The sequence below is a fragment of the Dama dama genome, chromosome 23 (genome assembly GCF_033118175.1).
Source record: "Dama dama isolate Ldn47 chromosome 23, ASM3311817v1, whole genome shotgun sequence".
In the NCBI taxonomy this organism is placed as follows: Eukaryota; Metazoa; Chordata; class Mammalia; order Artiodactyla; family Cervidae; genus Dama; species Dama dama.
In genome coordinates, this window is record NC_083703.1 from 7847467 (window position 1) to 7862714 (window position 15248).

A 15248-nucleotide genomic window follows, 5' to 3' on the forward strand; every position below is an offset into this window, starting at 1 on the left:
TTTGTAAATAAATTACACCTTGATTCAGTAATACTGTCTGTGAAATTATTGTATGTTTGGGTTACTACAATCTTAATACATAGCCAGAAACATGCACAGCTATTATTATTTAAGCACAATATATAGGTATGATCTAAAAGACTCTCTCATGACACCAGTAGTCCAAGTACCATCCTTTGAAGAGCATTGGTTTAAGGAGATGTCCAAAGGCACCCTTGATCTCAAAATATGGCATTTATCATAGGAAACATGGTACCCAAAATTACCATCCAGAAAAATCTTTGTGTTAAGATTGAAAATGTAAATATGTCAGTTGACAAGTAAAAATCATTACCAAACATTATCACAGTTAATCTTACCCCTTATATACAACAGGACTCCCACAGAATAGAATGTGAGAGAGGTAATTTTTTTTTTAAATTAGCTATAGTTAATTTGAAATGTTGTGTTAGCTTCAAGTATACAGCACAGTGATTCAGTTACACACACACACATATATATACATTTTTTTAATTCACATTCTCTCCCATTATGGGTTATTACAAAATATTGAGCACAGTTCCCTGTGCTGACAGTGGGTGCAGGTCTGTGTGCTAAGCTGTTTCAGTTGTATCCGACCCTTGATGACCCAATGGACTGTAGCCCACCAGGCTTCTCTCTCCATGGGATTCTCCAGGCAACAATACTGGAGTGGGCTGCCATGCCCTCCTTCAGGGGATCTTCCCAACCCAGGGATTGAACCCATGTCTCTTATGTCTCCTGCACTGCTAGGCAAGTTCTTTACCCCGAGTACCACCTGGGAAGTCCACAGAGTAGGCAATTGCTATTTATCGATCTTATATATAGTAGTACACATGCATTGATCCCAAACTCCTAATGTGCCTCTCCCCTTCATCTTCGTTGGTAACCATAAGTTTGTTTTCTATGTCTGTGAATCTATTTCTGTTTTCTAAATAAGTTCATTTGTAAAATTTTTTAGATTCCTCAAATAAGTGATATCATGTGATACTTGTCTTTCTTTGACTTACTTCACTTAATATGACAATCTTTGGATCCATCCCTGTTGCTATAAATGATATCATTTCATTTTTTATGGCTGAGTAATATTCCATTTTGTATATGTACCACATTTTCTTTGTCTGTTTATCTGTCAATGAAAACTTAAGTTGCTCTCATGTCTTGGTTCTATTTACAATAGTGCTGCTATGAATATTGAGGTGCGTATATCCTTTTGAATTAGAGTTTTCAGTTACTATAGGATGCTGCAATCTCAATCCTGAGCATATATCCGGAGAAAACTCCAACTAGATAGGTAAATTTTGATATGTGAGTGGGGAAATCATAGATCCTGCCCAGGAGAGGTAGAGGAGGAGAGGATGAAAATATTGGGATAAATATATAAAAGAAAGTTGAGGAGAAGTGATCAGGATGTCAAGGAAAGTATCAAAATGCAGCCTAGCTACATTCCAAATTTCAGTGATTAAGACACACTGGTATTAGTGAAAAAATGGACTTGTAGACTGCTGGAATAAAATATAAATCACACCTTTATAGTCAATTGTTTGAATTACCAGCACAATACAATGGAACAGTTAAAAGAAAGTCAACAAATGATGCTAAACTGGATATTCATGGGCCAAGAAAAAACCCACTGGTCATTATTGACACTACACACAAAAAGTAACTCCAAATAGATTATTGCCATAAGAGTAAATTAAAACTATAAAATTTGGAGAATAAAACCAGAAAATATCTTTGTGATTTTTGGCTAAATGAAGATTGCTTACAACACAAAAGCAAGAACCATTAGAGAAAAACAGGGTAAATTAAATTTCATCTATTTTTTTCTTAAAGTTCTTTGAAAGGCATCATTAAGAAAGCAAAAAAGGAAGTGACAGTGACAAAATACTTGCAAAACATGTATATCAGACAAAGGACTTGTATCCAGAATATATTTAAAAAAGAACACTATAACACAATAGGAAGACACACAAGCTAATATATTATGGGCAAAAATTTGAACTGACACTTCACTAAAGAAGATATGCAAATGGACAATAAGCACATGAAAAGATGCTCAATATCATTAGTCATCAGGGAAATGCAAACTAAAACCACAAAGAGATACCAGTACAGACTGCTGGGCAAAGGGGAACCAGAGGGTCCTAATTTAACTTTAGGAGGGTTTTTTCCTGTATTTTAATAGCAGGTCTTTTCAATTTTCAAGGGCAAATGTAAGCAGGAATTGATAATGAGCCAACCCCGAAGGGACAGGGGTGTACATGACTTCATTAGGGCAATTGAAAAAATGATAATTCTAAAGATGCTGTTTTTCATCTTTGCCATAATGAATGCAGGAGGTACAGGATGCTTAGTTTTCTGTGTCAGTTCAGGCTGGGATAATGGGCTCCCCCGGGTCTTGCCTCAGTGATGCTGCCTCACTCTTAGCAGGGAAACAAAATGACATCAACTTGCATCCCTGGCTTTGTCATATTCACACCTGAAGATGCTTTTATGTAGGCAATTCTGGGAATGTGGGAATTTATGCTCGAATATGCTCGAATAATTGTCTCAGAGAAGTGGGACCTTTAGATGTTGGATTATGAGGTTGAGAGGAGAGAGAAGATGAAAGATGTTAAATAAATGTCCTGCTTCTGCTGTTGAGATAGATACATCATCGTCCCAGCTGCCACCGGTCACCACTAAATGAGTGTGCGTTTGTCACACTTCATTTAGCAGGCTTTCAGGACTGACTTAGCTTGAGCCTGGCCAAGATTACAGACTGTTAAAAGTCTCTAAACCAGAGTTCATAATAAATCCCCCTACAAAGCCAGAGCCAAAAGTGAAGGGAGCCAGGTTATTGCAGGGCTTTGTGAAAAGGATACAAGCAGGACCAATACTGCAGAGAAAAGGTTGGGGGAAAAGAAAGAAGAAAAGCAGATCTTTTCTGGGGATTAATTTACAAGGATTTTTCTGTTTCTATATATATGAGCCTCACTAGCTACAGCCAAATCACTCTCATCAACCCCATAATCATCATCAACAACCCCTGAAGTAATAGAAACTGTGTAAGAATCCAAGGAATTGGAGGAGTGTTTGCAAGGGTGGGCTGGGGCAGGAAGTAAAAATTTTAATGTTGAGTTTTGGCATTGTTACAACCCTGCTGTTCTCTAAGCGTGTCTGCAGTCCATGGAAAGAAGCTGCGGGTAGAAGAGGTGCAGTCAAATGTATAGGCACCTATCACAAAAGTGTACCAGGAAACTGATCTCATCTTGCATAGTCTTCTGAATTCTCTGAATTAGGAGAAGCCATCTTCTCAAACCCATGCTCTTTGATCAGCTCTGTGATGTGGACGCCAACACCAACGAAGAGGTCAACACCAACCGAAAGCGAGCAAAGATAAAAGAACGTGTTCAGGGTGGCTCCCAGAGGGAGAGTGTGGGTGAATACCAGGCTCTGGTATGTCAACCAGGAGGGAAGATGGAGACGGCTAAACACTATATGATGTTGCCGGGAATGGGACAAAGCTAGGTGCAGAGAGCTGTCCAAACCAAGTTTATAGGGAGAATGTGCCAGATTGAGAAGCGTGGGTGAGGAATGGATGAAGCATAAAATAAACGGAGGAGAGGACGTGAGAGGAACCTGAAAGTGTGGGCAAAGGCCAGGTCATGAAAAGGCTTCACATCCCTGCGAGGGAGTCGCCACTTTATGCTGAAGACAGTGGGGAGACAGGAGTCGTAGGACATTCAGAGATCTTGCTGCTGTTGTTCAGCCACTAAGTCAAGTCCAACACTTTGTGGAGATCTTAAGGGGCTTCTACAGAGATGATTATACTTAGAGTGTGAAGAATGGATTGGAGGGGACCAAAACTGAAGGCAGGGAGACTAGTGAAGATGGCTACACTGGTCCAGATAGGAATGATGATTAACTGAACAAACGGAGGTGGAGAAATGGGGGAAAAAAATTAGATGGAGTCCAGGAAACAGAATTGGCATGGATTAGTGTGATTCTCTGATTGGTTACAGTGTTTGCCTGTTTTGCTATTTGAAACTTGACAGAGCAATATCTCAGCCTCACCTTGGTTTCTCTCATGGGAAGTCTAAAGCTTCTTTCTAAATTGTCCATTTACTGATAGGTCCAAATATTTTTGGAGGCATCCGCACACATCTCTCCTTGAATTTGAAAGACTGTGGTACCATTATGAGAAGCTGGACTATCTAGTGTTGTCTAGGAGGATATACAGCACCGCTGAGCTCTAGAGCTAGGCACTTGGACATTGCAGACAAAATCAAGTCAAGAAACTTAGTCCGGATGAACACACATTGTGACAAATGTGACCATTTGTTCTGTCCACCTCAACGGTCGATGCAAACTTCTGCTGTGGTTACAGTGTTTTTTCCTAAGTTTTTCACCAGCCCCAACAGTAATTTGCTCAGTGAGGGGTGTAACTGACAGAATTGTTGGAAGCTCCCAACATTAAATATTCAGATCCAATCACATTGTTTCTTCCTGGGGATGTAGGAATATCCTAGAATGTAAGCTACAAGAGTTTCCACTCTCTGCAGTCTCAGGAAGCCACAGCCACCATTTCTGTACAGTGGTTATGTCTTGGGTAAGATTCGCAGAAGTTGACCTTGAGGTGATGGTTCATGAGCAAGTGGTTCATTAAGAAAGTTCTAGGGAAAAGCTGCAACAGAGTAAAGCAGGGAAGAGGGAAGAAGCCAAGTAAGGATATGGTTGCAGGCAAAGCCCCAGTCTCAGCCTGATCCTACAGGAAGCTATGGCGTGTAAGTTCCACATTGGAGTTTTCCTTGACTCAAAGCAAGGGAGCTGGTTTTTCCTACTTATTGGCCAAGTGCCAGTCCAGAGACTGTAAACTACCAGGCACTTCCTGATCTCTGCTAGTGATGTGGGCAAGGAAGCTTCAGAATCCTAAGGACAGTCATGCAATGATGCTTGCAGGTACGAGTTTTAAGGCATACAGAACTGAAGGATGGGGAAGCAGAGAGGGTAAAAGGGACCTCAATAAACCTTAGCAAAACCCTGGAAATGCTCAAAGTTTACCTCTTTTTGTGCATGAAGTTGTTCACCCATATTTTTGTAATTTCCTGATGCTCTTTTCATATGCTCCTCATTGAATCAGTGGGCGCTGGGTTTTTGTCATATCCAGTTGTTTCCCTATCCAATCATATTCTCAAGTTTTTGAGCTTAAAGGGAGGAGGAAGGGACTCTTGGTTTTCCCTTCCCCCATAGCCCTGAATTCTTTATATAAATCCCCCCATAACTATCAACCTCTACATTTCATTATTGTCTCTCTCATGTACATCCAACATTGAGGTTCCCAGCTCATCAGAAACTCTGTTACCATCAAATCTGGGGATGAAGAAAGAGTCTGGAATGATACCCAGGATTCTGACTCCATCCCCTGAGCCCCAGAGCCCTGGCTTCTCTGGGAATTCCTGCAACCAAAGAGCAGGCTTGGGAGTCTGAGCTCCTTGCAGGCAATTTCCCTAGTTTGTACAATTTAAAGGACAAGAAATTGACAGGTTGGGAGATATTCTTGGGCTTCCTGAGGAGCTTGAAAAGTTAGGAGTGAACTTCAGAGAGGACCTTCAACCCAGATCCTCTCCTGAAACTAAAGATATAAAGAAAGTACAGGCATATTTGTTGTCCTGTGATACACGTTTCCTACAATTAGAGTGATAGAGCTAAATCAGAACTATGTGATCACCTGATTTATCCTTCCTCTTATAAGCCCAGAAAAGCTAGGTGACATGCCCTGGGTTACCTGGTTAATTGGCTGCAAAGGCAGTGCTAAAATCAAGGTCTTATGATTTCTATCAAGGTAAATACTTTTCTAAATTTGAAGATAAAATTGGTCCTTAAAATTCTCTAGATTTTAGTGACAAATTTTATCATTTTATTGTAAATGATAAATTTCTAATAAATGATATCAAAATAAATATTTTATTATCATAATATTATCATGTATTAACTTTCTACCCCCAATCTTCATACTTTTCAAGAAAACCATTAAAGCTTCTTTAAGTGATTTCTGTTTGCTTCAGAAACTATTGTCTAAATATATCTAATTGCACCGTTTATAGTTAGTTGTCAATCAGTTTATAAGTATTGAATATTCTCACGAATTCAAAACAGGTAAATGAATTACTCTTTTGAAGATAGTTGAGGAAAAATTTAAGCATATACACCAATTATCAAAAATACTTCTTTCTGGTTATATTATTTCTGTATGTCCAATCACCCAGCTCAGAAACCAGATGCACTGCCTAGGTATTCCTTGATATTCCCAATTCCACTGCTGCTTAGTTATGTGGCCCTGAAGAAATTATCTGATCTTCCTAACTTCCAGTTTCCTCGTCTGTAAAATGAGCATACTAACAGACTCGTCCTTACAGAGTAGTGAATGGATAAAACTCCATGCTGCATGTAAAGCCTTCAGCATAATCCCTGGTATATAAGCATCCACAAATGGTAGTTATTTTCAGTGATTTTATCCCACAATTAAGATACAATACAGATACTATAAAATTCATTTTAAGAGGTACAGTTCAGTATTTGCTGGTAGATTCACAAAGTTTTACAGTCATCATCACTCTCTAATTCCAGAAATTTTTCATCGTCCCTAAAAGAATCTCCATATCCTTTAACAGTCATTCACATTCTCTCATTCCTCCAATCCCTGGTAACCATTAGCTTAGTTTCTGTATTTATGTATTTGCTTACTCTGGACACTTCACATAAATGGAATTACACAATATGCGATCATTTGGGTCTGCCTTCTTTTACTTCATGTTATATTCTCAAGCTTCATCCATGTTGTACTATATGTCAGTGTTTTATTCCTTTGTTATGGCCAAATGATAGTCCATTTTACGGGCATATCACATTTTATTTAACCATCCTTCAGTTGATGGGCATTTAGATTATTTCCTTTTTTGGCTATTGTAAATATGCTGCTACGAACATTCGTGAATAAGTTTTGTGTGAATATATATTTTCAGTTCTCTTGAGTTTAGAAGAGAAATATTTGTTCATGTACTAACTCCATGTTTAAAGTTTTGATGAATTAACAAACCTTTCCAAAATGATTGCACCATTTTACATTTTTACCACAAGGTAAAATGTCCCCATTAATTCACATCTTCAACACTTATTATTATGTGTTCTTTTGATTATAGCCATTCTAGAGAGTGTAAAATGGTATCACATTATTTCGATTTGCCTTTCTTAAATGACTGGTGATCCTGAGCATCTTTCTGTGTTCTTATTGGCCATGTGGACATTCTTCACTGAATTGTCTGTTCAATTCCTTTGCACATCTTTAATTGGATTTATTTGTCTTTTTATTGTTGGATTGTAAGAATTTCTTGATTTTTATTGGGTATTATTTTATGAATCACATGACATTCCAGAAACTGCAGACACAAAGATGAAAATATAGACAAAGTTCTGCTTCTGTTAACTTCCTTTCTAGAGAAGGTATAGATAACCAAAACAGCAAGCAAGTAAATGAACAATAAAGGAGTCTGAGAGCAATAAATGTTATAGAAGAAAGAAAATGGGGACTATAACTGTGACAGGAACCATGGGAACAATATAAGATATGTGGATAGGGAAAGACATGCTTTGAGTTGAAATGTACAGCAATAGAAAGAACCCATGGGAGATAAGCTGCAGTTGAAAAGATGTACCAAGGTTTCAGTAACACGGGCGAAAAAGAAAACTGCATTTGGAAATAAAATATAACCCATAGCCAAAAGATTCCCTTTTAGCTTAGAGACATTTCTGGTAAAATTTTTGCTCAACTTGGTTCTAATTTGCCAGTATATGACAGTATATAACTTATGCCAAGAATTCCTTTTACATGTTATCAGGTAAGCAAATTTGACCTTGATATATTTTGAAAAACATATTGTACCTCTTGAATTCAAGGCCCATGCATTGTTTTTTACAGCTTATTGGGTAAGTACATATTTATTAAATATATACATTTCAAGGGTAGTTCTCACCAGATTACAGTAATGAGGCCAAAGGGCAAGGTATTATTTTAAATTATCCTTTTTTTTTAAGAAAATAGATAGCATTGGAAAAATCAGACATTCAGCAAAGTCAGAGCCAAGTTCTATGCTCCTGATATTGAACTTTCTTTCAAATCATTTTTCAAAGCAAATCCATAAAATATGAAGTGACCGTGTTTCCTATTTGCAAACAATGCATAAAACATAAAGTAACAGGCACAATATTCACATTTTTAAAATGCAGTTTGGAATGTAGTGTTCCCTTGCTTGTTCTGAAGCTGGCTGCCAGAGGAAATGAATAACAAGATCAGAAAAATCCAATAAAGGCTAAGTGTGCTTGTGGGTAATTTCCCCGTCATTTGGGTATAGTTCTACTTAGATGAAGGACAGATACCTGAAACCACTGCACACATTTCACTGTAATCTAAGGGAAAAAAGCTCTCTGTTCAAAAATCCAATCTAATGCATCTAAAACTATTCAACCAAGCACTCGGCAACACCTTATTATGAAGGCTGGTGTTTTTACGAAATTGATGAAGAGCATAAATTCAAAACTGAAGTTAGCAAAAATGCCTCAGGAATAACTATATTGTGAAAAGTAGTATCTGTTATTAGTGGTCATTAGATGCTCACTTTTTAAACAACTATTTATTGGATATCCTGTACCAAATACCATCTGTAGGCTCTAGGACACAAAAATGAGAAAAAGAGACAAAAGCCTTGTTTTGCACTTCTACTAATAATTTTTATTTATTTTAAACTTTTCATTCTGTATTGGGGCATGGCCGCAATTAGCAAGCAAAGTTGTGATAGTTTCAGATAAACGGCAAAGTGACTCAGCCGTATGTATACATGTATTCATTCTCCCCCAAGCTCCCCTCCCATCCAGGCTGCCATATAACACTGAGCAGAGCTCCCTGCGCTGGACAGTCGGTCCGTGTTGGACAAAACCTTTTTCTTAATAAGACATTCCAGTGGAAGACACAGATAATAAACAAATAAATAAGAAAACTCTGAAATGTAATGCACTCTACATAGAAGAGAGGGGGTTAGACATAATGATAGGAAGGGTGGAGTTGGGCAAGATTAGCTAGGGTGATAGTAAAGATCTTTGTAAAACTGTAATATTTGATGAGAATTGAAAGACTAGACTTGGATAAAATGTTTCATGTTGTGTTTTTACATGGCACGTGTGTGTGTTGTATTACCCTTTTTACTGCTATTAAAGAATGAATTCTAGTTTGTGTTGTTTTTCACTATGCTTTTCTAAAAAGGTTTATTTATTTTATCTTTTTTCATTTATGTTTGTTCAGTTCAGGTCAGTTCAGTCGCTCAGTTGTCTGACTCGTTGTGACCCCATGAATTGCAGCACGCCAGGCCTCCCTGTCCATCACAAACTCCCGGAGTTTACTCAGACTCATGCCCATCGAGTTGGTGATGCCATCCAGCCAACTCATCCTCTGTCGTCCCCTTCTCCTCCTGCCCCCAATCCCTCCAAGCATCAGGGTCTTTTCCAATGAGTCAACTCTTCGCATGAGGTGGCCAAAGTATTGGAGTTTCAGCTTCAGCATCAGTTCTTCCAATGAACACCCAGAGCTGATCTCCTTTAGGATGGACTGGTTGGATCTCCTTGCAGTCCAAGGGACTCTCAAGAGGCTTCTCCAACACGACAGTTCAAAAGCATCAATTTTTCGGCGCTCAGCTTTCTTCACAGTCCAACTCTCACATCCATAGTTGGAGGCTAATTACTTTACAATATTGTAGTGGTTTTTGCCATGCATTGACATGAATCAGCCATGGATTTACATGTGTTCCCCATCCTGATCCCCCCTCCCACCTCCCTCCCCATCCCATCCCTTTGGGTCTTCCCAGTGTACCAGCCCTGAGCACTTGTCTCATGTATCGAAAAAGGTTTAAATCAATTATCATTATTGAGAAAATATTAGCATACTAAAACACTTTCTACATTTGTATGTCTAATACTTTACAAAAACTAGCTCTATTATATCCAGTATAGTCCTATTCCAATAGTTAAAGGATCTCCTTGCTTAGTTTTTGTGTCAGTTAGTTATTGTCATAATAATCCTGTGTGACAAATCACCCCAAAACTCAGCGCTTAAAAAATCATTTATTCCAGTTCATGTTATCTCTTCGTAGACTCAACAAGAACTGACTTAAATGGGGTTGGCTCAAAACTGTAGGGTAGATATAGGTCCACCCTGAGTGTTTTTCATCCTCATTAAAGCAGGAGCTACATTTCAGGTAGCCTGGGAGATCCGGTGGACAGAGGAGTCTGAAGGGCTACAGTCCACGGGGTTGCCAAAGAGTCGGACACAACTCAGTGACTAAACAACAACGTTTCAGGTAGAAATGCAGAATCACAAGAGACTGACTCTAAATATGAAGCACACTTCAGGATCTGCTGTGTCATATGTACTAACATCCCGCTTAGCAAAGCAAGTCACCTGGCCGAGCCCTAAGTCAGGTGACGGGGCAACACCCAGCCCATGATGTGGCCTAAGGGAGTCTCCTTGCCCAGCTCAGCATCAGTGGGGCACAGTAACACCTCCCTCGCGGTTAAAGGCAGAAAGGAAACATTTGTCACACAAAGGCCTGGTATACCACATCTTTCACTCAACAACTATATGTAGAGCCTCTAGTGCATTCAACACTGTGCCATGCCCTGTGGGATATAAAACCATAAGACAGAAGCACATTTATGTGCAAGGAAACTCATTTACGTATGCTTACTTGAGTCAGCAACACAAGATAGCAAGTGAGAAGTTTATTTTCAAAGAATCAGATATAAAGGTTTTGGGCGTTAAGAGAATGATGAAATTATAGACATTTCTCATATTACCTTGTCTTTTCAATATACAAGATCTTTTTAAGCTGAAAAAAAATATGTACACATACTCACTAGCATTTCCATACACAGCCATACAGACACAAACCCATGTGTATTATAATGTCCTATATGAGAAGATTCTGTCAACTTACCCTGTCAATTCCTCCTTGCCTGACATTCACTTTCCTATAGTTACTCATGGTTTCACATCTCAAGAGCCTGCCATCCTTGGTCTACAGGCTTTGTCTGGCCCTGGGTGCATGGATAGCCAGTACATGGGATTGGTCAGAAGGTGATGGGTTGAAAGCCCTGGGAACGGCTCTCAGTCACTGATGGACCAGAGTTGATGGAAACAGACCTCAACTCCTTGCCCTGAGGCTCACTACGAGTTCCCCTGCAGGACGGCGTTCTAGTCACTCACGACGGAACCTGGTTTACGAACGCAGCTTCTCTGACTGTCTTCTTTTCCCTGCCTCTTTTCTCCAGTCCTTACCAGTGTGCTTCATGAGATCACCTCTCGAGCAAATTAACTGCTACTTGTTACTTGGATCTTTGTTTTGGGGTTTGCTTCTGGGTATTCCCAACTAAGATCATTAAAGAGACTGAAACAGCTCAAAATGATGATGTTGAAACATATTTGAGATGGAAACATCAAACCCAAATAAAAAAGCCTTGAGGCAACCCCTGTTTGACTTGGTATCTGGCTTGGAGCTTTTATCTGTGCTTAGTGTCTGTACAAAAAAGCAGAAGTTTCCATCTCTACGGAACACATCATATGCCTTATCGAGCAATGAATTTCAAGTTAAATTTGCACTGAAGGACTTGGGGGATAAATTCTTATGTAAACAACTCATTATTTCTGAAATCTGAAGAAAACAGAACCACGTATCTACAGAATCTGACCATCTGTTTCCTCCATACCACTATTAATTCTACAAACATTTACTGAAACTTTACTATGTGAACAATACTATTCTGATTTTTTGAGTTTTATCATTAGATTGAGGCCTGGTTCCTCCTGTCCTCTATTTACAATCCAGTTAAGAGTCAATCAGGCATGGAAGAAGATAATAAAAATTAAGCTGTCATCTGAAAGTGAAAGTCGCTCAGTTGTGTCTGACTCTTGGTGACCCCGTGGACTATACAGTCCATGAAATTCTCCAGGTCAGAATACTGGAGTGGGTACACTTTCCCTTCTCCAAGGGATCTTCCCAACCCAGGGATCAAACCCAAGTCTCCCGCATTGCAGGTGGAGTCTTTAAACTGCAATGTAAACTATGGCAAATGTAATAATTGAGGAATTAGCTCCCCGCTGTGTGCATGCATCCAACCTAACCCTGAAATGGAAATTTCTAACAAGATAATCTCACATGAACAGTCAATTATGCCTTGGAATGTACTTTTGAAAAGAGAGAAAATCCATGGCTGAAAATATAAAATTAAAATAAAAATAAAGACTTATATAGTTTAACATTTGTTCTTTTGTTATCATTGAAAGACTCTTTTCTTAGAAATGGTCTGGCATTAGAACCAACTTTGTGAAATTTGGATCAGGCAAAATTTAGCCAGAAAGACAGAATGGGGATGTTTGATTCAGGGGCAGAGAGCTTGTTGCACAGGTCCTGAAGGACAGAGAGGTCTAACAGGAAGGTGGATGTCCCCTCTGGCAGCAGCAGGGGCCTGCAGCAGCCCCCGGCAATGGAGACTGGCCTTGAGGCATGTGCCAGCAGAAGGGAAAAGGCATCCCTTTTTTCCTACTTCCTATCGTCCCGTCCGTCCTTGGGTCAACCCAGTGAGAAATGGTGGCAGTGGAAGCCTGGGAAACACAGCCCGTGGGGGGCAGCCCCACTGGTCTGGGGACTGAATCGGGGGACAGATAAGGAAGAGATGGAAGGCACCCCAGCCCACAACTGGCATGGGAGCTCAAGTTCACATCTAGATTTTCTCTGCAAAAAATGCCCACTCCTCTCCTGAAAAAAAAAATCCCAAAAAGCCTTTATATATATATATAAATATACACATACACACACACACACACACACATATACATACATACATACATATATATATATATATAGAGAGAGAGAGAGAGAGCTTGAAATTCTGGCTTTGTAATATCAGTGAGGTAAAGTGAACAAATATCTATTACCTGAAATTCATACCGTAGCTTCAAGTGAAAATGACCCTTATGCTTTCTCAGATACAGCTTTCTAATAAATGTAAGCACATTCACATCTTCAGGTCTTGGTGTTCTGATCTACTTTGTATTTTGAATAAAAGTGTGTTCCCCTTCCTGGATGCTGTCTTGTTCCCAAGGCGATCACTTCTCTCCTGCTTTTTCTTTCATTGCATTAATTACTTGTCAGACCTAGGCAGGGTTTAGCCCCTCCTCCCATTCCCTTGGGCACATTGAAATAATTGGCTTTTTTTAAAATATAAGCTACAGTAGAAATGCAAGAAGGTGGGGAGAGGGAATGGGGGTATTCAAGACAAGTTGTTTAAAGGAGGATGCAAAAGCAAAAAATCAGTCACCAGTAATTGGTTGTCTCCTGATACAACCAACACTAGCTTTGTGCTTTTGTGGACTGTAAGATATTTTGTGACATCAAAGTTGTTATAATCCCACTGCTTCCTCCCTCCTTCCTTCTTTTCCTTCTTCTTTCTCTCTCTTATTTTGCCACCCCCTTCCCCCCTCCCTCTCTCCCTTCCTCCCTTTTTCCCTTTCTTCCTCTTGGTTTCTCCTTTGTTAATACTCTGAATTTTCCCTAAAATATTTGAGATGATAAATTTATAATCTAGCTAGAGATGCACATTAAATGATTCAAGGGGATTTAGGCCCAGTTTATGGCTTCCAGTGGAGGCATTTTGGGGCTGAATACAAAGATATGGATTCAGATTATTCAGGTCAAGGAGTAGATCAACTGCAAAAAGTGATCGACACAATCAAAACCAACCCTAACGACAGAAGAATCATCCTGTGTGCTTGGAATCCAAAAGATCTCCCTCTCATGGCCCTCCCCCCGTGCCACGCCCTCTGCCAGTTCTACGTGGTGAATGGGGAGCTGTCCTGCCAGTTGTACCAACGGTCGGGAGACATGGGCCTGGGTGTGCCCTTCAACATCGCCAGCTATGCCCTGCTCACCTACATGATTGCACACATCACGGACCTGAAGCCAGGTGACTTTGTACACACTCTGGGAGATGCACACGTTTACCTGAATCACATCGAGCCGCTGAAAACTCAGCTTCAGCGAGAACCAAGGCCTTTCCCCAAGCTCAAAATCCTTCGAAAAGTTGAGAAAATTGATGACTTCAAAGCTGAAGACTTTCAGATTGAAGGCTACAATCCTCACCCGACTATTAAAATGGAAATGGCTGTCTAGAGTGCTTTTAAAGGCGTTGTTTGAAGGATATTTACACCTAGGTAAAAGTTCACTTGGCTCCAAATGCGAAGGATCTAGGTCAAAGCCTCTTAGTGATCTGCTGGTTTTTATCCATTAACTTTTAAGAATGTTGCCACTGGCAACTGGCTGTGCTGTTCTCATAGTAATAAAAGGCCTTGGGTTTGGGTGACTCACTGAGGGTGTCTGTACATGTAGTGATTTTGAATAGACAGGAAAGATAATTTATATAAATTCAAATTTCATACTGTTTTAGGAAAATGGTCAGTGCATTTCAAGAATTATATAGAACTATTTCCCCAAATCTGAGCAAGCTGGGTAACACCCATCAGGCATGTTAATGCTTAGTGTGGTTATGAATGTTTAAAGTTTTATTTTGCTACAATAAATGTTCTGCATTCATGTTTTTTAAAAAAAAAAAGCAGTAGAACATATAATAAAGGTGATAATTATGCAGCCAGTATCACTAAGGAGAAAGAGAGAGGAGATGGCTGTGTGGGCAGCAGCAATTGGATTTCACATGCACTCTGGGAGGGGACTTTGACCTTGAAGATGAGAGAATTAGGCCAATGGCAAATCAAAGGGAGAGTATGGCAGAGTGAAGGCTAGGTCGGGTAGAACCACAGACACAGGAAAGAGGTGAGTGTGCAGAAGAGGGACAGGTGTCTTAGGAGCTTCCTTCCCTGATGCCCCTGCTGGCCACCTGTCCCCTAGTCTTTTAAAATCTCTAGTGATGAGCTAGGCAGCATTTTCACCCAAGCATCACTACCCAGTGACCATTCAGGGCAGTTGCATAAACCCCAGGCCATCCACTTGAAAGATTCGTATTTATCATCTCTTAAATTTTCATTGTTTTATCCCCAGCTTTCTTTTAAACAACTACCTGTAGAACACACAGTTCTATAGTTTGCACAAATGTGGCCACAAAATTTGTGCAGAATCAGGTTTTTACCTCCT

The 15248-nt window shown here is 39.7% G+C and overlaps 1 protein-coding gene across 1 annotated transcript; it reads left to right on the forward strand.

The window, feature by feature from the left end:
• The first annotated feature begins 13706 nt into the window (after positions 1-13706).
• LOC133045269 (thymidylate synthase) lies at positions 13707-14468 on the forward strand. Its single transcript, XM_061127555.1, has one exon. It carries the CDS (start codon positions 13707-13709, stop codon positions 14271-14273), a length of 567 nt encoding a protein of 188 aa, XP_060983538.1. The 3' UTR covers positions 14274-14468.
• Positions 14469-15248: the final 780 nt, after the last annotated feature.

Coding starts and splice junctions, on each gene's coding strand:
- LOC133045269 (XM_061127555.1), top strand. CDS start 13,707: ATGATTCAAGGGGATTTAGGCCCAGTTTATGGCTTCCAGTGGAGGCAT.